The 25,763-nt window shown below is 46.5% G+C and overlaps 1 protein-coding gene across 1 annotated transcript; it reads right to left on the reverse strand.

Annotated features, from left to right (window-relative positions):
• Positions 1-9,948: 9,948 nt before the first annotated feature.
• LOC134640516 (neurogenin-1-like) lies at positions 9,949-10,597 on the reverse strand. Its single transcript, XM_063492358.1, has one exon. The coding sequence runs from the start codon at positions 10,589-10,591 to the stop codon at positions 10,004-10,006; it is 588 nt and encodes a 195-aa protein (XP_063348428.1). The 5' UTR covers positions 10,592-10,597; the 3' UTR covers positions 9,949-10,003.
• Between the last annotated feature and the right edge of the window lie 15,166 nt (positions 10,598-25,763).

Genomic DNA, 25,763 nt, shown 5'->3' on the forward strand with positions numbered 1-25,763 from the left:
TGAACCACGGCACTTCACATACCCATGATAAAATGAAACAATGAAAATGACAGCTGATCTGAAAATACCAGCCTGAGTTTGTGAAACACACTGCCTGTTTGAAAACTTCCTCATTTTGACTCTCGGTCGGGAAAACTTTCTCGGTCGGGACTCTCGGTCGGGGAAACTTTCTCGGTCGGGAAAACTCTCTCAGTCGGGAAAAGTCTCTCGGTCGGGACTCTCGGTTGGGAAAAGTCTCTCGGTCGGGACTCTCGGTCGGGAAAACTTTCTCGGTCGAGACTCTCGGTCGGGAAAACTTTCTCGGTCGGGACTCTCAGTCGGGAAAACTCTCTCGGTCGGGACTCTCGGTCGGGAAAACTTTCTCGGTCGGGACTCTCGGTCGGGAAAACTCTCTCGGTCGGGACTTTCAGTCGGGAAAACTTTCTCCGTCGGGACTCTCGGTCGGGATAAGTCCCTCGGTCGGGAAAGTTTTGGTGTAAAGAAAGGTTTGCTGTTTTGATGGATTCTGTGTAATATTCGTGAAATGGCATGGATTTTGTGTGATGCAAAAGAAATAAATGTCATGGCAAAGCAGTACTTTGGATTTCGTTTTTTATTATTCTCAACACAATCAGATATATTTTACATCTTTTACAATATTTAAAACGATACTTATACAACAGTTGACCATGATTTCCTACAAATGCCTGTGTGGCGTTCAGGACTCATATCTGGCTTAGCAATCATCATTGTGTAAGATGAACCACGGCACTTCACATACCCATGATAAAATGAAACAATGAAAATGACAGCTGATCTGAAAATACCAGCCTGAGTTTGTGAAACACACTGCCTGTTTGAAAACTTCCTCATTTTGACTCTCGGTCGGGAAAACTTTCTCGGTCGGGACTCTCGGTCGGGAAAACTTTCTCGGTCGGCACTCTCGGTCGGGAAAACTCTCTCGGTCGGGACTCTCGGTCGGGAAAACTTTCTCGGTCGGGACTCTCGGTCGGGAAAACTCTCTCGGTCGGGACTCTCGGTCGGGACAACTTTCTCGGTCGGGACTCTCGGTCGGGAAAACTTTCTCAATCGGGACTCTCGGTCGGGAAAACTCTCTCGGTCGGGTTTGTCGGTCGGGAAAACTTTCTCGGTCGGGAAAACTTTCTCCGTCGGGACTCTCGGTCGGGAAAACTTTCTCGGTCGGGACTCTCGGTCGGGACTCTCGGGCGGGAAAACTTTCTCGGTCGGGAAAACTCTCTCGGTCGGGACTCTCGGTTGGGAAAACTTTCTCGGTCTGGACTCTCGGTCGGGAAAACTCTCTCGGTTGGGAAAACTTTCTCGGTCGGGAGTCTCGGTCGGGAAAACTCTCTCAGTCGGGACTCTTGGTCGGGAAAACTTTCTCGGTCGGGACTCTCGGTCGGGAAAACTCTCTCGGTCGGGACTTTCGGTCGGGAAAACTTTCTCCGTCGGGACTCTCGGTCGGGATAAGTCCCTCGGTCGGGAAAGTTTTGGTGTAAAGAAAGGTTTGCTGTTTTGATGGATTCTGTGTAATATTCGTGAAATGGCATGGATTTTGTGTGATGCAAAAGAAATAAATGTCATGGCAAAGCAGTACTTTGGATTTCGTTTTTTATTATTCTCAACACAATCAGCTATATTTTACATCTTTTACAATGTCAAAAACGATACACATACACAAGTTGACCATGATTTCCTACAAATGCCTGTGTGGCGTTTGTAGGTCTGTGTGGTGTTTCAATATTGTGTAAGAGGAACCACGGCACAACATTTCACATACCCATGATAAAATGAAACAATGAAAATGACAGCTGGTCTGAAAATACCAGCGTGAGTTTGTGAAACACACTGCCTGTTTGAAAACTTTCTCATTTGGGACTCTCAGCCGGAACAACTTACTCGGTCGGGAAAACTCTCTCAGTCGGGACTCTCGGTCGGGAAAACTTTTTCAGTCGGGAAAACTCCCTCGGTCGGGAAAGTTTTGGTGTAAACAAAGGGTTGCCGTTTTGATGGATTCTGTGTAATGTACGTTAAATGGCATGGATTTTGTGTGATGCAAAAGAAATAAATGTCATGGCAAAGCAGTACTTTGGATTTCATTTTTTATTATTTTCAACACAATCAGCTACATTTTACATCTTTTACAATGTTAAAAACGATACACATACACAAGTTGACCATGATTTCCTACAAATGCTTGTGTGGCGTTTGCAGGCCTGTGTGGCGTTTCATCATTGTGCAAGATGAACCACGGCACAACACTTTACATACCCATGATAAAATGAAACAATGAAAATGACAGTTTGTGAAAAACTCTGCCTGTTTGAAAACTTTCTCATTTGGGACTCTCGGTCGGGAAAACTTTTTCGGTCGGGACAACTCTCTCGGTCGGGACTCTCGGTCGGGAAAACGTTCTCAGTCGGGACTCTCGGTCGGGACTCTCGGTCGGGAAAACTCCCTCGGTCGGGAAAGTTTTGGTGTAAAGAAAGGTTTGCCGTTTTGATGGATTCTGTGTCCTGTACGTGAAATGGCATCGATTTTGTGTGATGCAAAAGAAATAAATCTCATGGCATCAATCTAAGGCTGAGGGTTCAAAGTTTCATTAATGAGAAATTGTTTCAGTGGGGATAGCATGTCAAAGCCGACCGAGAGTCCCGATCACGAAAGGTTTCCCGACCGAGAGCCGGTCGGGAAAACGCTGCCGGTCGGGAAACTTTGTTAATGTTATATTAGATGATATTGTTGAACAGGAGCTAAGTACCTAGTTCTGAAGCCACGCGTTGGGAAAACGCCGCCCATCAGGAAAGTGCTGCCGGTCGGGGATGTCGGTCGGGAAAGTGCAGTCCATTGGGAAAACTCTGTAAGCGTGTATGTGTGCGGCTGTTCTGCTCATCTCATCTCATAAGACACAAAGTTAATTTAAGAGTTTCAGTTGGGCAACTGGACATGGACCAAAGAAACCGCAGCGTACCTTCTGTACTTTGGAATGTGCAACAAAGGAGAGAATATGAACTCAAACAAGCTCAGCGACACACAGCGAAACACAACTACAGACCCGTCGCTGTTCCGAGAGAAACAGCAAGACAGGACACCAGCGACGATGTCGTTCTCCAGGCAGATCGCTTCCCACGTAAGAGGCCTAGGAACGTGATTGTGGTAAACAACCAAAAAGAGAAATATCTTCGTTTGGACAGAAGAGGTTTTGAGCAGGAGCGACACCACAACCGCCAGGAAAACTGGCCGGCCGCAGGACCATATCCAATTAAAAGGAATAACAACCGTGTGTACTGCGAACCGGATCGTGTAGCAACTAGACCAGTCGACCAAATAAAACGCGATAGGCGGCAGTACCGCGAAAACGACAACCAGCAAAATATAAGGGATGTCCACAGTGATCAAAGAAAACCACTCTCATCCCGAAGGCTGCAACAGACCACCAGAGAGGTCAGATGGAAGAAACCCATCTCCATCAAGCACCCCGTGCCTACCTCGAGAGTCAGTCTAGATCAAGAGAGCATCAGAATTAAACCTCAACAACAGAAACAACGTCCCAAGAATGATGCGAGACAAACAAGCCTTACACACACGCGTGCTCCGCCGGTGAAGACTTGTAGTTCAAAGAGACCGTGGAGAAACGAGAAACAGTTCAACAGCCCACAAACCACCGACTCCGACGATGAGTCTGATTGTGACAAGGAACAAGAAGAAATGCAACCTGTGCAAAACGTGCGTTTGAGTTCCTCTGATTCCAGTTCATCGAGTTCGAGTTCGTCTAGTTCCTCAGATTCCGATTCCTCTGAATCAGAAACCAAAGATGCACAGAGACCACCATATTATCCTGAAAGAAATAGTAGTCCGTGGAATGGAATAAAACGTACCAGCCCTGCTTCCTCTGTTAATGTCACTCAGACCTCAGCGGAACGTACACAAAATCCCAAAAACAAGTACGATGCACTGACAAACACTGCTGAAAGAAACAGTAGTCCGTGGAATGGACTAAAACGTAACAGCCCTGCTTCCTCTGTTAATCTCACTCGGCCCTCAGCTGAATGTGAACAAACAGCAAAAAACAAGTGCCATTCGCCGACAAACAACACTCCAATAATGAACGCACAAAAAAAAGCTTGCGTGTCATCACGTAACCCATCAGCTCAACAATGTCGGATAGAGCACAAGAGCACCAACAACAGCCAACACAGCCAAAAAAAGAAACGGAAGACCAAAGTCACTTCCTGGCCAAGTTCCCTGGCAGAAGGGGCCAACCAACAAAACCTCAAAAACACTACCAATGGACCCCCCTCACCAGGAAAGCCTGTGAACAGCCCCCCACAAAGTACTCCTAACAAGAAGAAAAGTAAGGGCGCCTCCTCACCAAGTACAGGTGTAAGCGTCCCATCGCGTAACCCTCAACGGGTGAGGCTGAAATGCTGGAATACAAAAACCAACCAAACACCCTGTAAAAGAACAACGAAAACCAAACGTGTGGTAACTACAACGCCTCCGCAAAAAACACAGTGTGTGCTCAGCAAGTCATCACCCACTGCACCAAAAGGCCAAATGGAGAACCTCGACTTGAAAATGGACGAGATTCCTCCTGAGATAGACCCCGCTGAAACAGCGCACGAAACCACCACCATTGGAGATACTCAGGTCCATGATAACACTGAGATACAGATGTTGCGCGATCCAAAGGAGGACGCTGATTGCATATCCGAGCGTCACGGCGAACCCGCACTTGGAAACTGCGAGACCGGCAGTCTAGCCCCGCTTCAAGGTGATATGCCAACTGAAGGCGGTCACAACTCGGGTCACGACATCGACTTGATCAGCGCTGCAAAAACCCAAGCGCTAATCCAGGTGTTAAATAACAATAACCCATCATACCTGTCAGAAGGTACCTCACGACAAGTTACAACGCAGCAGCAACAAAGCGCAGGTCCAGAGTCTGCAGATCTCTCAGCTGAGGAGACAATCAGAGCCAATGAAAGTTTGTAAGTCAATCATTTTGCATAACATAACCCAACTGATCTGTATCAAAGGTAAACTAATGCTGTTTTTAAAAAAAAATTGTACAGGTTCCATAACAATAACCCATCATACCCGTCAGAAGGTACCTCACGACAAGTTACAATGCAGCAGCAGCAACAAAGCGCTGGCCCAGAGTCTGCAGATCCCTCAGCTGAGGAGACAAAAAGAGCCACTGAAAGTTTGTAAGTCAATCATTTTGCATAACATAACCCAACTGATCTGTATCACAGGGAAACTAATGCTGTTTTTTTTTTTAAAAACAAATTGTACAGGTTCCACGTAATGGATGAGTTTCAAGAGAGCGCTGCGTACATAAATGACATGCAAGAACATTTCACCCCACTAAATGGTCCACAATTTGCCGACGTGCTCGTGTCGGTAGTGGAAGGGACCTGTAACGCTTATAGTAGCAATGACCAACAAGCCTCGTACCTCTTACCACCGCATAACGCAGAACCTAGCGCGGATACTCACACTCTGATCATCAGCCATGAAAACTCAGATGGGCTGTCAGTCGAACCCAAACTAACAACCCCCTTTGAAGAACACGTTGGTAAAACAATAACAGAAGAAGCCAGCTCAAGCATCCACACCGGGGACGAGTCGACCGCTAAAGCATACCGACAATCACCTTCCGACACATCCTTCCTCCCAAGGCTGTCCCGGAGGAGTCCAGATGAAAACTTCCAAGACTGGAACCGAGAGTATCGTGAATTCCTGCAATCCATACTTGAAATGGTGCAAAAGGCCATCAGATGCACATTCTGCGAATGCACATTCAACAATACTGTACTCTGCAGTAATTACGCCATCAAGTTAAACCGACCAGTTCAGTGCGCCTGTGGTTGTGTGATATGCTCACTGTGTTACACCAAAGACCGAGGTTGTGTTAAGCACAAGATAGTATCAAAACGCGCTACTGTCAACGTTACAGCTAGTCAGCTGGCTAACATAGCTGAAGCCGATGCTCAGTGGGATCTACAGCTAGATAACACAGCTCCATTTAGGACCGAGATCAACAGAAGCGTACAAGATATTATACACCTGCACCGCAGCGCTCCCACCGTAGACGAATTGAAACAAGGTTAGTTGTGAAAGTGTTGTCTTGTGTGTCTATGCTATCCACTGCGAGCGATGTTCATATTTTCGTATGTTTTCTTTTTTTTTCTGTTTAAGCTTTCGAGAGTTTGATCAACGCACAAGATGTGACGGCCTTCAGGAACTGGCTCAACTCCCCCATGCCGCTGCAGTCGGCGTACAGATACGTGTGTATACCGCACGTTCCAGGCTTCTGGGATCACATCGTGGTGGGATGCAACGTGCCCAACACAGAAGCTATCCTAGCCTCTGATGTACACACACCAAGATTGTTTGATGTTAACATGGGTGCCGTAGACTTTCATTGGTGTTGTTTTGTATTGGTTGACCGCGTTATCCTGGCCATGTGGTGCTCCACGAGAAATAATGACACTGGTGTCATCCTACTGCCAATCACCGACAGAGCCGACAATCGAGTACGGACTTTGACATCGTCTAAGGAGTTTAACTCTATGGTGTACTATCTACATAGATGGGTTTGTGTGAATTATGGCAAAGGAACGTTAGACCTTGTCAAGGTCGTATTTGATTGCATGCCTTCCGAGAGTCCCACTTTTGCTCATTTCATCTCTATGCTCGCAGCTAAAACTGGCATGGATGCAACTGTGCCTCAGATTAAACAGCAAAGAACAGAGACAGATTTAAGCTATGCCATTGACCTCAGGTACCCAGAGCAGCTATTTAGTCAACCCCCTGACTATCTGGATGGAGATCCTAAGATCGACATCACACACGAGTTTGGGTGTAATCGTGTTATGGCACTTCATATGCCTCAGGTCTATACTTGCAATGATGACTTACTCAGACCTCTGTGATAACTGGGAATTGTTGAAAGTGTTTGTTTGTAATTTTGATATGGTGCTCGTAATCGTGTTACGGTGCTTCATATGCCTAAGGTCTGTACTCACTATGATGACTTACTACTGGGACCATTGTGATAACTGGGAATTGTTGAAGTGTTTGTTTCTGTTACATTTCTCGTCAATGATGACTTACTACTGGGACCACTGTGATAACTGGGAATTGTTGAAGTGTTTGTTTCTGTTACATTTCTCGTCACGTGTGTACTTTTATCTAACACTGGTGTACCTTGGGAAACTTTTTTGTACATTTACATTTCAATAATGTGAAATCACCATATATGAACTTTGTTAGTGTTCACAGAATGTATTATCTAAATCATGAAGCTTTTACTTGTTTCTGTCTTACACGTATTTTGATCAACACTGTAGTCGAACTCTTGATGATGGGAGGGATCCGAGGTCGTTATGATACCCACCAGAAGTATCCAGTTCATAAGGAAAGACCGTCATGTATAACATTTTATATTTCTTACAGCAGGTCTTACTGGATGTCTTACATCTCTTGCACTTGATCTCTTTTGTTTTGTATTTTGCACTGCCTTTTACATTTACATATATGCCTTGCATGTCATTAAAGGTGTTACAAGAACTCTTATATTGTATGGTTGTTTGTACTTGACGACAAAAGCCTTGATCGTGTGAAACATGCGAAGTACATGAATGTGTTCCTCTGAGACAGAGGACCATGACAAAAGCTACTACGCTTTATAATTCTGGATGGTACACTGAACAGCGTCACATTCACTGACACGGGCACACATCTTAAATCTGTGCAATACACAAAATCTACATACATAGGTAAAATTGCGCTCTTGCGTCGGGCAACATACTGTCGGTTGGGAGATTATCTCTCGGTCCGGATATTATTTTTTTTTTGTTTTGGTCTCTTATGGGGTATGCATATAAAATGTCAGCACAGCACACAACTGAACAGTTATATCATTCAACTTCACAAGAGTTAGTTGGTGTACGCCTGGATCATCTACTGTAGTTCTGGGATGGAACTTTCATGGAAATTTCGCATCTCACACTACCTGAGCAAAAATTGAAATGATTTCGAGTGGTTATTGAAAACACTGAGTGAAGACCAAGGATGTCTCAATGAAAAACAGCAGGATTTCGTCAAGCGTGCGTTTAAGAAACACAAACATGAGACTGAGCACATGCTACATCCCGAGTGTCTGATCTCCAAACTGTCCAGGTTCATGGGCACAAAGGATGCAGAAACGATGATCATGGGCATGTTTGAATCATTAAAAACCGATGCTGTGACATCACACAAGGATTACAACGTCACATGTCCTCTTGAACTGAAAATCCAAGGAGAACTTGACTACATCGATGAGAAACAAGCGTTGTGTCATGTGTTCTCCATGCTGAGCGCGAATGAGCTATTTCGAGTGAAGAAGCTGTTGTCATGGAGGATTGTGCAACGAGAGGCCAGCATTCCCTATGGTACTATGGAATTGATGAGCAGCTACCAACTGGCTGAAAAGGTCACAAATCACTTTTATGGCATGCACAAATGTATCATGTTCGCGATCCTAATCCTTTTGGATCGCAAGGATCTGATGCCGGGGTTGGATATCCCGGAGGAGACACATCTGGTCATCTGGGAAAAATGACTGTTGTGACAAACATTTGCTGACATTGTTACGTTTGTACCAAGAACCTGTGGTGACATGAATGAAGACTGCCTGAGAAAGGACCAAGGACTCTATCCTTCGCATGAATCAGATTTCGTTTCATCAAAGAAAAGCGGTAGCAAGAGAAACCATTCTAAATACCGCAAGGCCATAACTAAGCACCACAGAGAAGCTCAACCCGTAAAGTTGTCTTCTTATGATTCCGATTCAGGCTCCGATTCACCGAAGACTCGACGTAAAAGACACAGACCGAGCGCCGACATTTCTACATCCATCTCACCTCAACCAGGCTGCAGCTACGACGCTGAAGCAGAAGTTTCCGAGGCACCCCCGCGCATGACTGCGTGTTCGGAGTCTGACACAGACCCCGATACAGACTCTTACGATTTTCATGTGAATATGTGAGTTGGTCCACTATGTCAGCTGTGTCTAGGAAAAGAAAAACGTGCCCTGGTCCACAGAGCAATGTCATGATAAAATATTCAGAGTCTCTTGTGAGAGGAATGGATGTTAGTCAAATATCAGAACCTTGTTCAAATAGAGTACCCACCGCAATGCATTCGGATTACGGGGAACCCGAGGCGAAGCGTGTACGCTCGACCGATGATAATGTGATTGTCAAATACCTCGAAGAAAAGTAAAGAGCTTGCATGTCATATTAACATTTGCTGGGTTTTTTTGTGTGTAGCTACGCCACAATGATGTGAGATAATAAAACAAGACAAAAGACCTGGTTTGTTTGATTGTTATCATTTATTCACATGCAACAGGTTACACTACACTCATGTGGTTCATAACATACATGGTTTATTCACAAGTAGGTAGTAGTCGTAGTAGTAGTGATATGCACATCAGCGTGTATCGTCTCATTGTTGTCAACCTACAATATCACAACTGGTGGTTACACTACACTCACATTGCTTATAACATACATGGTTTATTCACAAGTAGGTAGTAGTCATGCAGAGAGAGGGTGTGTGTGTGTGTGTGGAATACATAATGAATGCGGGCAGCTCCTTTCAGTCTATTGTGGGAGCGTTGAAACTCGATTTCCACGCTCTCTTTTCTGCAGAATCACTTTACTAATTGTAAAATTGACTTTTCACCTCCGACACGAAAACAGAAAAACTGAGACTGACTGTAACCTGCAGACTGTGGGGGAGAGAGAGGGGAGAGGGGAAAGTGCAAAGGTTTTTGGAGAAATTTACAAAACCCAAAACTAATAATAAAAAACAGATCAAATTCAGTTCCTCTCATTTCCAGTCCATCCGTAGAAGCACGACGATGATGATGGTGATGAGGAGAAGGAGGTGTGAGTAAGGCAAATAGCGGCTCTCAGTCTTATTCCAGCGGGACCTCCGGGCTCATGGATCAGTAGATGCCCGGCACGAAGCTGCGGAAGCCGTACAGCGCGTCCTGCCGCAGGCAGCTGTAGTCCTCGGGGACGGCGGGGCTGCCCGGGCTGGATGCGCAGTAGGCCGGGGAGGAGGAGGATGAGGAGCCGCTGGAGCTCCAGGAGCAGGCATCGCTGCCCGGGCTAGGGGCCTCGGCTAGGCACGGGCTGAGCAGCACGGGCGGCTCGCCGACCTTACCCGCCTGCAGGTCCGCGATGCGGATGGTCTCGGACAGCGCCCAGATGTAGTTGTGCGCGAACCGCAGAGTCTCGATTTTCGTCAGCTTCGTCTCGTCCGGGAATGAGGGCAGCACGCCGCGCAGCGCGTCCAGCGCGTCGTTCAGGTTGTGCATGCGGTTACGCTCGCGGTCGTTGGCTTTCAGGCGCCGGTTCTTCTTCACCACTTGCACTGTCACGTCGCTGTGCGCGCGACCGCGACGCCGCTGCTTCTTCTGCTGCTGCTCGGGCTGCGGGGACGCGCAGCGTGGGCCGCGGGACTCCTCGTCTTCGCTGTGCGGGAAGAAGTTGCAGCTGTTGCTGTCGATGTCGGAGTAGAGCGAGTCCATGACTGCGGGGAGAGGAGAGGAGGCGTGAGGGATCCACGCAAGAGGAATTCACCTGAAGTCTGTGGCAGTTCGGAGCGGCGCGCGTGTCTCTGCGTGTTTTCTGCTCTGGATCAGCTCGTGCGATCCGGTGAGCCTGGCACACGACCGGCCTCAGCCCGCTTATATAGCGTGCTTGGGACAATGACCGGCCCCCTGCCCCCGCGCCCCCTGTGACCCCCCCCGGCCTGGCATTAGCGCGCAAGACGAGGGGATGAATGCTGCGGCAGGTCTGCCCCGTGCCGCGGGAGAAGCTCATTAACATAATGACGCCCGCGGTGTTTGTCCGCCCCGCGCAGAGAAGCGTGCCGGTAATCACGGCCAGCCAATCAGAGCGCGCGGCCGGCCACGCGAACTACACGCAGTGCCCCCCCGCGAGACAGAAAGAACCAAACCCACTACGAGAGTTTAAACCAAAAACATGAAAAAAGGTGGAAGAAGAAAGCAGAGGCAGAGAGACCTCCACCTCCTCCACCCCGCCGGGCTGAGACACGCTTCGGAGAATCCATCCATCCATCCTCTGCTCACTGCTCCACAAACAGAAAGAGGAGCAGCAGCAGAAGGAGAAAGGAGCTTCATCCTAACAAAGAAAACTAGTCCTTTCTACCCGGAAGTCTTCGTCACTGTTCGGCTTTTTCCTTAACGTGAAGAGAAACGTCTCAAAGTTTAACTTGCACCTGCTCATTCTGTGCACCTCAGCAGCCATACAAAAAAACTACTGTTCACCTTTAAATCCGACAGACGTGCAACTATGAAGCCTTTCACAATAAAAGTCTGACCACCAACAGCTTTTAAACATAATTATTATGTGCTCCGGACCCCGGGGGTCCCAGAGTACCCCTGGGTCGCATTTCACAGGCCGAGCATCAGGGTTGGCTCCCGCGTGTGGTAACAGACAATACGGTGAAGCGACACGCAAGCTACGCGAAAGCTCTGCTCTGTCCGTGTCCCAGCCTCCACCACACTCTGTTCCGTGTGTGTTTTGCACAACACCCCCCCCCCAAAAAAAAAGAACCAACCCAATATCACTCCCGGCCTAATGTTACTTGTTGTACTAGTCAGCATTGCACTTTGTGATATTTCACTACCCTGCATATATAAAGACTGCATACAATTTCACCTTGCTTAATTTGTTTTTATTTTTTTTTATTCAGCGCATGAGACTCAATTTCAGACCCTCTCCATGAGACCTGCGCCTGTGTTCATGAGCTTGTGTTCATGAGCCTGTGTTCATGAGCCTGTGTTCATGCTTATCACACATCTGTCCTCCACAAGCCAGGGAGTTTCGCGTAATACAAGCGCTATCCTCTCACATCGCCTTCTCCACTGGGTCGTATTTCACAGGCCGTGCATCAGGGTTGGCTCCCGCGTGTGGTAACAGACAATACGGTGAAGCGACACGCAAGCTACGCGAAAGCTGTACTCTTTCCGTGTCCCAGCCTCCACCACACTCTGTTCCGTGTGTGTTTTGCACAACCCCCCCCCCCAAAAAAAGAACCAACCCAATATCACTCCCGGCCTACAATTTCACCCTGCCTAATTTGTTTTGTTTTTTTTTATTCAGCGCATGAGACTCAATTTCAGACCCTCTCCATGAGACCTGCGCCTGTGTTCATGAGCTTGTGTTCATGAGCCTGTGTTCATGAGCCTGTGTTCATGCTTATCACACATCTGTCCTCCACAAGCCAGGGAGTTTCGCGTAATACAAGCGCTATCCTCTCACGTCGCCTTCTCCACTGGGTCGTATTTCACAGGCCGCGCATCAGGGTTGGCTCCCGCGTGTGGTAACAGACAATACGGTGAAGCGACACGCAAGCTACACGAAAGCTGTGCTCTGTCCGTGTCCCAGCCTCCACCACACTCTGTTCCGTGTGTGTTTTGCACAACCCCCCCCCAAAAAAAACAGAACCAACCCAATATCACTCCCGGCCTACAATTTCACCTTGCCTAATTTGTTTTTTTTTTTTTTATTCAGCGCATGAGACTCAATTTCAGACCCTCTCCATGAGACCTGCGCCTGTGTTCATGAGCTTGTGTTCATGAGCCTGTGTTCATGAGCCTGTGTTCATGCTTATCACACATCTGTCCTCCACAAGCCAGGGAGTTTCGCGTAATACAAGCACTATCCTCTCACGTCGCCTTCTCCACTGGGTCGTATTTCACAGGCCGTGCATCAGGGTTGGCTCCCGCGCCCCGTACACCCACGTTTCCCTCCCCGGATGCCACTCCCGTTTCAATTTTTCTCCTAGTTTCGGGCAGGCTCTATGGCGTTCGTCCATGGGAGGCCGCTGTTAACCCTCATGCTCCCCTTTGGGGCAGCCCCAGACCCCGGGGGTCTCAGAGTACCCCACCCTCAGTAGAGACCGGTGAATGAAAATGTTAACCCTCATGCTTCCCTTCGGGGCAGCCCCAGACCCCGGGGGTCCCAGAGTACCCCAACCTCAGTAGAGACTGGTGAATGAAAATGTTAAAAAAAACCCAGAATGATCATTTGGGGTCGAAGAGTGCCCCAGAGCGATTCTAATGGGTTCGTCAGGGGATCGGGAAAGAAAACGTAGCACTTGGGGACCACGCACAGAAGCTGCTGTGGCACCATGGGGGTCATTGATACCCCAGCACATGAAAATGAAGCATAATCACAATAATAATAATAATAATGATAATAATAATAATAATAATAATAATAATAATGAGAAGAAGAAGAAGAAGAAGAAGAAGAAGAAGAATACAACACACAGATGCTTCTGAGTTTTATTTTATTTTATTTGAAATTACACTCACGATACAACTGAGGCAATCTGGAAGGCAAAATAAAAGTCAACAACGGGGTTGAATCAGCCTTTCAAGACAAACGAATCTCAGTAGATATGTCAAGAACAGGTTTACATGAAAAAAAAAGAAGGTTTACATTAAAAAAATATCAACAAACTGTCTGTGTTTCAGGCACTCGGTGCTGTACAGCGCCTCTGGTGGCTGTGAATACATGATATAAATCTCACCGTAGGATGCGTGCATTGAAAGAATCAGCCTTTTGTTACAAACGAATCTCAGTAATCTCCTTTGTAACACTCTGTGACCAGCCGCAGCTGGCCGATTTTCACCACATCCTCTCCCACCAGTTTGTCGCCCTCTGCCTCTTTTCTGAGACAGCTGTCGGTGAGAGACTCGGGCGAAACGTCCTCTTTGAAAGCGTACGCATCCCCCAGGATGGTGTTTCCGGACGCACTCTTTCTCGAGCCTGTTATACCGACCAGAAGGAGTCTCAGTTCTTCACGGGTCGCAGAGCCTGCGGGGTTGGGGAAACGATGGTTACATTTGAATCATTCTAGAAAAAAACAAAACAAAACATGAAACACTACGTTACACTAGGCTATTCTTTTGTTATCTTTGTATCGATGTTGACAGCAAGCAGTTTGTCTACATAAAGCGAGTACCACAAGCAGCACACAACCCTGGGATTGCACTTTACCTTTGTATCGATGATGACAGCGAGCAGTTTGCCCACGTAACGCGAGTAGCACAAGCAGCACACGTCCCTGAATCCGGCCTTTGGTCGCCAACATTTTCAGTAAGCTAAGAAAAGGAGAAAGGAAAAAGAGGTGAAATTAAGGCACATTCAGGGAAAGTCTTTCAGATCAGATTACCAAGTTAAACCACACCGAAAATACGCGTTGAATAAACCATGACCCCAAACTGGTCGGTTGTCCCACGTGTTTCCCCGTAGCTACTCCGGGCGCGCACACAATGAGCCCTGGTTTCGCGACGCAGGCGTAGCAACAACCTCCTTCTCCTCCTCACTGCCTCGTGTGTGTGTGTGTGTGTGTGTGTGTGTGTCTGTGTGTGGGTGTGTGTGTGTGTGTGTGTAGGAGGTACTGGGTTCCTCAAAAATGGTGGTGTTCGCGTAACCCGCCCTCCGCAGACCTAAGCGTACGCTACCGAGGCACTTGAGAACGATGTAGAGGGAGCAAGGATGAGGAGGAGGCAAGGAGTGTCTGAAGTCCAAACGGAGGGCGGTGTTCGCGTAGTAGGCAGGCCACAGAGCTGCTCTTTCACTAGCGAGGCGCTTGAGAAAGATGTAGAGGGAGTAAGGAGTACAGGGAGAAACGGAGAGCCCGAGGTCCAACTAGAGGGCGGTGTTCGCGAAACCGGCCATCCGCAGGCCTAAGCGTACGCTCGCGAGGAGCATAAATGGAGGGCCATGTTCACGTAATGGGTAGGCCAAACGGCTGCTCTTTCACTAGCGAGGCACTTGAGAACAATGAGAGGGAGCAAGGAGGAGGAGGAGACACGGAGAGCCCGAGGTCCAACTGGAGGGCGGTGTTCACGTAATAGGCAGGCAAAACAGCTTCGCTTTCACTAGCGAGGCACTTGAGAACGATGTAGAGGGAGCAAGGAGGACGAGGAGGCATGGAGAGCCCGAGGTCCAACTGGAGGGCAGTGTTCACGTAATAGGCAGGCCAAACAGCTTCTCTTTCACTAGCGAGGCGCTTGAGAACAAAGGAGAGGGAGCAGGGAGGACGAGGAGCAAAGGAGATCCAGAGGTCCTCACCGATGGCGGTGTTCAAGAAACCGGCCCTCCGCAGACATAAGCGTACGCTAGCGAGGAGCATAAACGGAGGGCGGTGTGAGGCGCTTGAGAAGGATGTAGAGGGAGCAAGGAGGACGAGGAGCAACGGAGAGCCCGAGGTCCAACTGGAGGGCGGTGTTCGCGTAATAGGCCCTCCGCAGACCTCAGCCCACTCTCGCGAGGAGCATAAACCGAGGGCGGTGTTCGTGTACTAGGCAGGCCAAACAGCTTCTCTTTCACTAGCGAGGCGCATGAGAACGAAGGAGAAGGAGCAAGGAGGACGCGGAGCAACGGAGATCCCGAGGTCCTCACCGAAGGGGGTGTTCGCGAAACCGGCCCTCCGCAGACATAAGCGTATGCTAGCGAGGAGCATAAACAGAGGGCGGTGTTCGCGTAATGGGCAGGCCAAACAGCTGCGCTTTCACTAGCGAGGCACTTGAGAATGATGGAGAGAAAGCAAGGAGGACACGGAGGCACGGAAAGCCCGAGGTCCTCACCGAAGGGGGGTGTTCGCGAAACCGGCCCTCCGGAGACCTAAGCGTACGCTAGCGAGGAGCATCTGAATGATGTAGAGGGAGCAAGGATGAGGAGGAGGCAAGGAGTGTCTGAAGTCCAAACGGAGGATGGTGTTCGCGTAATAGGCAGACCAAACAGCTGCAAGGAGGACGAGGATGCACGGAGAGCCCGAGGTCCAACTGGAGGGCGGTGTTCGCGTAATAGGCAGGCCAAACAGCTGCTCTTTCACTAGCGAGGCGCAGGAGAATGATGGAGAAGGAGCAAGGAAGACGAGGAGCAATGGAGAGCCCGAGGTCCTCACTTAGGCCCATTTACGCGTAACCCGAGGCCCATCCGGCAAAGCGCTCACCTGCGAGGAGCAGGAGAACGGAGCAGAAGGAGGTCACAGGATGGAGAGGCAGGGAGAGTCCGAGGTCCTCACTTAGGCCGGTTTACGCGAACACTGCCGAGAAGGAGACATTGATGATGATGATGATGATGATGATGATGATGATGATGATCTGAAGTTGAGAGTTGTTTGCTCCGGCGGTTCGGGGTCCCTCCGGACCCCAGTGTTTGCCATCGTAACTTTCGAATGGCGGTTCGGGGTCCCTCCAGACCCCAGTGTTTGCCATCGTAACTTACGAATGTGTATTGGGGTTGCGAAATACCCCATCGTGGGTACGCTTTGACCCCATAGTAATCGTGGAGTAGAGAACATCCCTGCTCCTGTCGAAGGCCGTTTTACGCGTAACCCGAGGCCCATCCGGCTAAACGCTCCCCTGTGAGGAGCAGGAGAACGGAGCAGAAGGAGGAAGGAGGACTTGGAGGCAGGGAGAGTCCGAGGTCCTCACTTAGGGCCATTTACGCGAACACTGCCGAGAAGGAGACGACGACGATGATGATGATGATGATGATGATGATGATGATGATCTAAAGTTGAGAGTTGTTTCCTCCGGCGGTTCGGGGTCCCTCCGGACCCCAGTGTTTGCCATCGTAACTCACGAATGGCGGTTCGGGGTCTCTCCAGACCCCAGTGTTTGCCATCGTAACTCACGAATGTGTATTGGGGTTGCGAAATACCCCATCGTGGGTACACTTTGACCCCATAGTAATCGTGGAGTTGAAAACATCCCTGCTCCTCTCGAAGGCCGGTTTACGTGTAACCCGAGGCCCATCCGGCTAAACGCTCCCCTGTGAGGAGCAGGAGAACCGAGCAGAAGGAGGAAGGAGGACTTGGAGGCAGGGAGAGTCCGAGGTCCTCACTTAGGCCCGTTTACGCGAACACTGCCGAGAAGGAGACGACGATGATGATGATGATGATGATGATGATGATGTGAAGTTGAGAGTTGTTTCCTCCGGCGGTTCGGGGTCTCTCCGGACCCCAGTGTTTGCCATCGTAACTCACGAATGTGTATTGGGGTGGCGAAATACCCCATCGTGGGTACGCTTTGACCCCATAGTAATCGTGGAGTAGAGAACATCCCTGCTCCTCTCGAAGGCCGGTTTACGCGTAACCCGAGGCCAATCCGGCTAAACGCTCCCCTGTGAGGAGCAGGAGAACGGAACAGAAGGAGGAAGGAGGACTTGGAGGCAGGGAGAGTCCGAGGTCCTCACTTAGGCCGGTTTACGCATAACCCGTGGCCCATCCGACAAGGTGCTTGCCTTCGAGGAGCAGCAGAACAGAGCAGAAGGAGGTAGGAGGACTAGCAGGCAGGGAGAGTCCGAGGTCCCCACTTAGGCTGGTTTACGCGAACACTGCCGAGAAGGAGACGATGATGATGATGATGATGAAGATGATGATATGAAGTTGAGAGTTGTTGCCGTGGCGCTTGGGGGTCCTTCCAGACCCTAGTGTTTCCCATCGTAACTTACGAACGTGCATTGGGGTTGCGAAATACCCCATCGCCATTACTAAGTGGTCACAGAGTACCCACGGAGTAGAGAGCTACCCCAGTCCTCACTTAGGCCGGTTTATGCGTAAACCGGGGCCCATCCGGCAAGGTGCTCGCCTTCGAGGAGCAGGAGAATGGAGCAGAAGGAGGAAGGAGGACCAGCAGGCATGGAAGGTCCGAGGTCCTCACTTAGGCCGGTTTACGCGTAACCCGGGGCCCGTAAGGCTAAGCCCTACCCTGCGAGGAGCAGGAGAACCAAGAGGAAGGAGGTAGGAGGACTAGCAGGCAGGGAGAGTCCGAGGTCCTCACTGAGGCCGGTTTACGTGAACACTCTCGAGAAGGAGACGATGATGATGATGATGAAGATGATGATGTGAAGTTGAGAGTTGTTGCCTTGGCGCTTGGGGGTCCCTCCAGACCCCAAGGTTTGCCATCGTAACTTACCCGATCGATGGAGGGTTACAGCCGATTAGGTGCCTTTGTCCGACGCTGTGACGAGACCCGCTATAGCAGGGGGTCCACCTGACCCCCATCCGCCCCCACCCCGAGCCGGGGCCCTGTTTCGCGACGAGACCTGGGTCTGCGCTGCCGGGGTCTGTGTGACCCCCCCCCCCCTCCCTTTTTTTTTTTTTTTTGGTCCAGGGTGCACAAGGGTTAAAGTGCAAAAAAAGTTTTTTTATTTGACGTTAAAACAAACTTGGTTAAATTATACAGAGAATTCAAAATCGTGGGCCCATAAAAGAGGTTAAAGTAATGGAACTCTTTGTTGCCAGAAAAGCTGGCAACAAGCAATACTACTAACTCAAACAAACTAACCTACCTAAACGAGACAAAGGGGAAACTTGGCTAATCAGCCACAAAAACAAAACACAGAAAGTATGGTGGCTCCTAGAGACAAAGCACGTACAAACGCCAAAACACGTACAAACTACAAACGGTATCCAACTCCATGTGTTTGTAACAAACTTGGCATTTGTTTTGCGAATCGAGCTCAACACTTCCCCTAGCACTTCCGTTGTTTTTTGGAGTTTGCATATGTTTTGGAGGTTGTACGTGCTTCGGAATTTGTACGTGCTTTGGAATTTGTACGTGTTTTGGAGTTTGCACGTGCTTTGGAGTTTGTACATGTTTTGGAGTTTGTACGTGCTTTGTCTCTAGGGACCACCGTACAGAAAGGGATAGAACACACAAACCCAACTTAAACTAACATAACAAATTCCATTTCCCCCCATGATCCAGAATTGTGGTATGACCCAATTTGCAGGTCTCCACATAGGCTTGCTCCGCCCTTTTTCCACCTTTTAGCTCACCAAGGGACTGGGGCAGCTGCCACTAAGGTAACTCAGAAAACAAAGAAAGATTAAATCAGACATACATAACAGCGTAAACTAAAATGTGCGCACTTATTACAGTATTATGTGATTGTATAAGTAAATTAATTCTAACCCAAAACCAATTCTTTATTACCCTGTAAATTAAATCCTATATTTAAAGAAAGGAAAATGTAAGGGTAGTGTGTACGCCTCTATTGTAACACTGATGTTCAGTAGATATTACCACTGTGTGGCTGTAACTGCAGCCATCACAAGTATATTAAATTATTCTAAAATTAACATTAAAAATGTTTTAAATTTAATTATTTAACTTTATAACAGCCGTAAGGTGCACCTGAGGGGAATATCTTTATTTGCCAGTTTTGAGGAACACCAGCACATATCCATTCATGAAAGATGGAGGATCCGGATACTTATTTTACACTTCATAGAGCACTATGGAGAAAAGTGAGTATTTCTTGTACATAAGCTAAATCAGTTATACGTTTTTTGTTGCTGTTGTTGTTATGGTTGTTGTTGGTGGTGGTGGTGGTGGTTTGTGTGGCATTTTCACTGTGGCTACATTTAGGCTTCTTGGTCAGAACGTCAGGGACACTGCCCTGTGCTGGCCCAAGTAAAATGACTCCAGTGACAGCTCCTAAAGCAGGGGTGGGCAACTCCAGGCCTCGAGGGCCGGTGTCCCTGCAGGTTTTAGATGTGTCCTTGAACCAACACAGCTGATTTAAATGGCTAAATTAGCTCCTCAACATGTTCTGAAGTTCTCCAGAGGCCTGGTAACGAACTAAATGGAATTGCCCACCCCTGTCCTAAAGTGTGTCTGCTGGGTGATGAAAACAAAGAGGATCAGTCAAAAATGTTGGATTTCTTTTTTTTGTGACATTGTGATTATAAAAATAAACATACAGTTTGTATGTACTCAATTTCCATATCTTTAAAAGATGTATGCACATTATATGTCACTCATCCAAGTGACATCTTCAGTCATATGCACATTATAGAGGCATAAATAATAGCATTTGTTTAAATCTATTGCGAAGGTGGCAAAATGTTTTGTACAACCTTGTGACAGTATAAAGTGTGTGAAACATGATACTTGGCTTAGTCCATCTCCTAACAATTCATTGCAAGCATTCACGGCCACAGACTGGTCTGCCTCATTTTTGTTTTGTCCTCTCTGAGCAAATGTCAAGCATAGTGTTGTAACTCACCGCTCCAGGATTACAGACAATTGACATTAATCAAACAGTTGCAAAAAATCTTTTAAATTTTACTTTATTGACCCTTTTCTTTAAAAATTACAGGATGCGTGGTTCAGCCCTTGCAGATCTCTTGCAGCAACTGGATTTCTGGAGGAGTGTCTACGCACTGTCAGGAAAAGGCTTTGTTCTATCAGGAAGAAGAATTAAGCACCAAAGGAACCCCAAGAAAATGTTCATGTTGCCTGATACTAGAAGATAGATTTGTTTATGCTTTTTGCAGCAATCTAAGGTTTGTTGATGGCTGCTTCAAAGCATTTTTTGTTTTTGATGCAAGTTACCCAAAGTCATGCGTCCAGGTTCGGGAATTCCTTCACACCGTCATCTATCCCAGGAATAGATGAATCCCAGGACATGAACCAAATATGATCAAATGAATGAGAGCTCATTTAGCTATGATGGAAGCCTAAAATGTTGCCCATAAAGGTGCATGAAATGATCTGAGAGGGAGGTTCCCTCTTGCCACTTTTCCAAAGTGTTGATGTATGTTAAGTGCTGAAAAAAATCATCGAGTTTTTTAAACTCTTAACTTTAAAAATTTTTTAACTTTAAGAGTAAAAACAGAGCCAACTTTACAAAGCATGTGTGCTGTAACCAAAGACTGATTTGAAGCAATGGATATAATATAATATAATGAATCAATTACTTTTTTGCTACTTGCTTTTTACTTTCAATGACATATTTTTTTATGAATTTTGCTGTCTATGTTCTATGTATCATATGGCAATAAAAAGATTTTTTGAGAAAGTCTGTTTTGAATTTAGTTTTTATATGCTGAATTTTATGCTAAGTAGGAATCTTAACCCAAATGTTAATGGTAATACAACCCTTGTGATGGGTTCTGCGTTTCGACTCAGTTTTTGGTAACCTCAACTTTAAACATTGGTCAATTTAACCCAATTTTTGGATAGTTATCCTAACCCAATGTGCTGGGTCAAACCAGTAACCCAACCCTGTTAAGTTGAAACAACCCAGCGTTGGCTCGGTCCATATTTGACCGAGCGTTTTGTAGTGTGTACTACTTACTGGTATTTGGATCGCCTGTAAAAATGACTGGTTTAAAACAAATCTCAGCGTATTAACATGTTGTCATGCTGATTTTGCAATATTTTGATAGCTTCCATTTCCAGGCAAAATGGACCAGAAGCACTTGGGTTTCCACAGATCTTTCTTAGTTGCAGGGCGCGACTAGGATGTACTGCTGGAGTTTCCATTGCATCGGAAGACCTGAAGCAGTCTGAAGTAAAGCTTCCCACAGTTCTTGATCTCCTGCTTAACACAGAGTTAAAGCAGTGACAGGTCAGATCAAGGAGCTAGTCTTATGTCACATGCAGACACTCTGGAAATGCTGCCTCTCGGAACTGCAGTCCCAAGCTATCCCCTTGTCCCTCATGTGTGTTTACAGGCAGGATGTCTAATACATGTTCTGGAGCATTCTCAGTGGACGCAGCCTATGAAGGGTGCCATTGATGGCCTGCTAACAAAGAACCTCAGGCAAAAAAGATTTCCTCACCATGAACAGGCTGCCTCTAGGGATCCCAGTAGCCTCTTACACCCCATCAACAAAGGTCATATCTTGCACTGTGTAGAAGACTAACGCCAGCTCATTTCTGAACACCAGTCCAGAGAAACTCTTGTAGACTCAGCATTTGTTTGTTTGTTTGTTTGTTTGTTTTTTTGGGGGGGGATTCTTCATTTGTTTATTTTATTTTATTTTTAGTTGTTACAGATGGGACAGACATGGCTGGGGGATAGGAAAGGGAGAAAGAAAGAGAGGAAGGAAAAGAAAAACAGAGGGGAAGAGGGACAGTGAGAAAAAGCACTTAAAAAGACAAAAATCTCCTGGATCACCTGTTGAGAGAGGAAAAAAAGGAGAGAAAAAAGGAAACAAGCAAAAAAGAAAGCAACATAATAAACACAACACCATTGCATTAATCTAGCTAAGTGTAAATAACAGTAAATGCTAAATACTGAATGTTGTAGTGCAGCACACAGGACCGATAGCGCACAATGTGCTTTGAGGTAGCAGCCAAGACAGGTGTAGTTTGTGTTTATGAACAGTGAACACCTGTGTGCACACCTGTGTGGATCAGCGCACTCGTATTCAAAAGGTTTCTCTGTCAAACTCAAATACACAGTGGGCCAAAATTCAAAACTGGATCAAAGTCGCGGGCTAACATTAATATTCATTGAAAAAAATCTTCCTCCAAATATTACAAGGAATCTTTTTTTATGGACTCAAACAAGTTTTGCTGAAAAACTGAATATGGAACAAGCAAAGTTATATATATCTAACTTATATAAACGTATATATAACTTGATATTGCACACACGCTGCATCAAAATTCCAATTAAATAACACATCAGTGGAATTCATTTCTTAAATAAAAATTGTATTTGCAGCCTTCTGAATTTAATTTTATCATTTTATCATTTATTAAATTTTCATCATATTCTCCCACCTGTCCAGAAAGCTCCTGTTTTCTGCCTTTCTTTTTGCCATTTTGGTATAGGTAGCATGGCAGTATTTGCATGGTTGCTATGACTATGGTCAACAGAGGACAGGGTGCTAATGGGTCCTGTCGTGACTGACGGGCCAAAACACCAACAGAGCATTCTGGGAATTGTAGTATTAGCAGTACATGCACTGTATAATACTGGCAGGCCAGCTCTAATAGTAATTTTGTATGGCTTCGGGCCAGAGTTTGACACCTATGTGCTAGAGGGTGTGGGGAGCCATAGCCCCGTCCCCCAGGGCATGAAGTAAGCATGGAGGATATCCAGGCCCGAGACATCCAGAGGCCCATCTCCGAGGAGGACCGTCGGAAGGGCATCCGTGCCACCCTCCTGGGAAGAGGTGAGAAGAGCCCCAGATGAGGGGTCACCCAGAAGCCACGGAGCAGAAGCCAAAGAGGGCTGCAGTGACGTGCTACGGGCTCTGCCGGCAGCCAGTGCGCCAGAGTGAACCAAGCAGCAGGCCTGAGGGCCCTCAACCCCCGGAAGGGGCCAGACCAAGCCCCGGGCGCCAGACCCCGCTAAGCAGCCACCGGGAGTGAGCCGGTACATACCTGAGTGCCCAGCCACGGACACCTAGAGCCATCAGCTAGTGATGTGTCTGTCGCGAACGAAATGGCTCTTAGAGCCGGATCTTTGACGTGAACGACGCGAGCCGTGGGGTTTTTTTTCTTTCTTTCTCTCACCCTCTCTCTCCCACTTTTTTTCCGCCTCACTCCGCATGCGAGCCTTGTGCTTTGCGCTGGGAAGAGGGGGGAGGGGCGGAAGTTACACTCGCAGTAGCACAGGAACAGAGCGGGAGGGAGAGACAGAGAAAGAGAGCCAGGGACAACAACGTCACATTAGAAAGGTATAGTAATCATCCACAACTATTTTCAGTTGCAGATGATAAAGGATTCAGAAAGTTTATTCATGCAGGCCCATATGACAGAGAATGTGCATCTTCTTTTTGTTTTCATATTTGAATTTATATTTAATTGTGTTGTGGTTTGCAGTGTTTTGTGTTGTTTCACTTTAAATTTGTTTAAAAGGAAAAAGCTGAAAATTTAAATAGTTAAAAGTTGAAATGTGAATAGTTGGTTTTTGTATTATATTATTTTTTTTATTACATTTTATGTGGAGTGAATAAATAAAAGTAAATTTACGGTGGCCCCTAGAGACAAAGCACGTACAAACCTCAAAACACGTACAAACTCTGAAGCACGAACAAACTCCAAAACACGTAAAAACTCCAAAACACGTAAAAACTCCATAGCACGAACAAACTCCGAAGCACGTACAAACTCCAAAACCCGTAAAAACTCAGAAGCACATAAAAACTCCAAAACACATACAAAAGACAACAGAAGTGCTGAAGAATGCTAGGCGCAGTGTTGAGCTTTTGTTACCTAGTGGCTACACAAGCCAGGAAGTACCAACAACCGGATATGGTGTGTGGTAGTAACAGGTAAATGAACATTTTTTTTAAATTATTTGAATATATATGAGTGCTTGTGTATAAATACACAAACAATACACATATGTTTTCAATTGTGTAATTTAAGTGATCTAGGTAGCTCTGTTTTGGAAGTTCAGTTAACGCTAGAAATGTGTTTTGGAATTTGTACGTGTTTTGTCTCTAGGGGCCATATATTTATATATAAACATATATAAATAAACCCACTTTTTTTTTTTTTACATTAGTGATTCCTTTTGTGCATAATTTTATATTATTGTTAATAATAAATAAATTAAAGCAACAAAACAACCTGAAGAGCCGGTTCGGAGCTGAAAGAGCCGGCTCTTTTTAGTGAGCCGAGCCGAAAGAGCCGGTTCTCTAAAAAGAGCCGGAAATCCCATCACTACCATCAACGCACCAACGTCTGAGGGCATCAGCCACCGGCAGGGAGTGGGGTGAGGGGAGACAAGCCTCCAAGCCTTGGAGGGCCTCAAAACACTCTGTGGCTGGCTTATTGCAATAGGTTATCAATTATGGAAATTTTTCTATGGTTATTTATGGTGATATAAGCTGATTAACAGTCAAGTTTATATTGCATATTAAAAATGTTTGTATAGTTTGTGGGGGAGTACGGTGACACAGAGTTTGACTCCGCTGTTTTTAGCAGCAAGTAGAAAAAAACAAACCAACCCATGCTGTGGTTGTGCAAGAAAACAAACAAGTGTTTCCCACAGGGCCAAACATTTAGATAATTTTTACATTTAATACTAAATGGGTGTATCTCCTATTCCAGTTTTTGTACCATATTTATGCTTCTGTATTTGTATTTGCCATAAAACATTTGAACTTGAGACATCATGTTTGTCTCAAGTAAGCTTATTTCCTAAAATGTTTTAAATTATTAGTGAATGTACTAATTAGTGCATGAATACTGAATAAAACAGCCTGGATTGTTTGTTTTTTTGAGTTTGAAACTTTGTGTCAGGGTCCTTAGGTCCTGGATCCACGGTTTTGAGTTTTTCTTTTGAGTTAACGATTTGTTTTGCTTTTAAGAAATGATTTATATTTAGGTCTTTAGTCTTCTGATGGTAGTTTTGGGTTAGGGTTAGGGTTTTTGTGCCTCAGGCACAAACTTTAGTGTTTTTGTGCCTTTTCTAGCTTTTGTTTATTATAATTTTGTTAGTTCTCTTTGTCATCCCTGTCTGTTCCCCAGTTGTGTCCTATGTCTCTCTGTCTGTAATCTGTCTCTGTTGTTTTCTGGTCTCACTGTTTAGTTATGTCAAATTAGTCTTGTCTCCCCAGTAAGTCATGTCTCTGTGTCTGTTTATCTTTTCGTCTGTGTCTTTGTCTCTGTCTCACTATTATGTTTCCTGTTCTATTTTGACAGTCCCCCGTCTCATGTGTGTCATGTTTAGTTTTGCTTCCCCTGTTACACTAGTTAGATTCTGCCAAGCTGTGTTCCCCAGGTGAATCCACTCTGCTTTGTAAGCTTGTGTGTATTTACACTCTAAATTCTCCTCAATTCGTTATCATGTTGTCCCTTAATGCTGTGTGTCATTTGCCTTGTGTGTTCCCCATTTTCTTCGTAGTTCCTTAGTTTCTAAGTTCCCAAATTCTTACTTCCCTGAGTTAGTATC

The sequence above is a fragment of the Pelmatolapia mariae genome, linkage group LG14, assembly GCF_036321145.2.
Source record: "Pelmatolapia mariae isolate MD_Pm_ZW linkage group LG14, Pm_UMD_F_2, whole genome shotgun sequence".
Classification (NCBI taxonomy): Eukaryota; Metazoa; Chordata; class Actinopteri; order Cichliformes; family Cichlidae; genus Pelmatolapia; species Pelmatolapia mariae.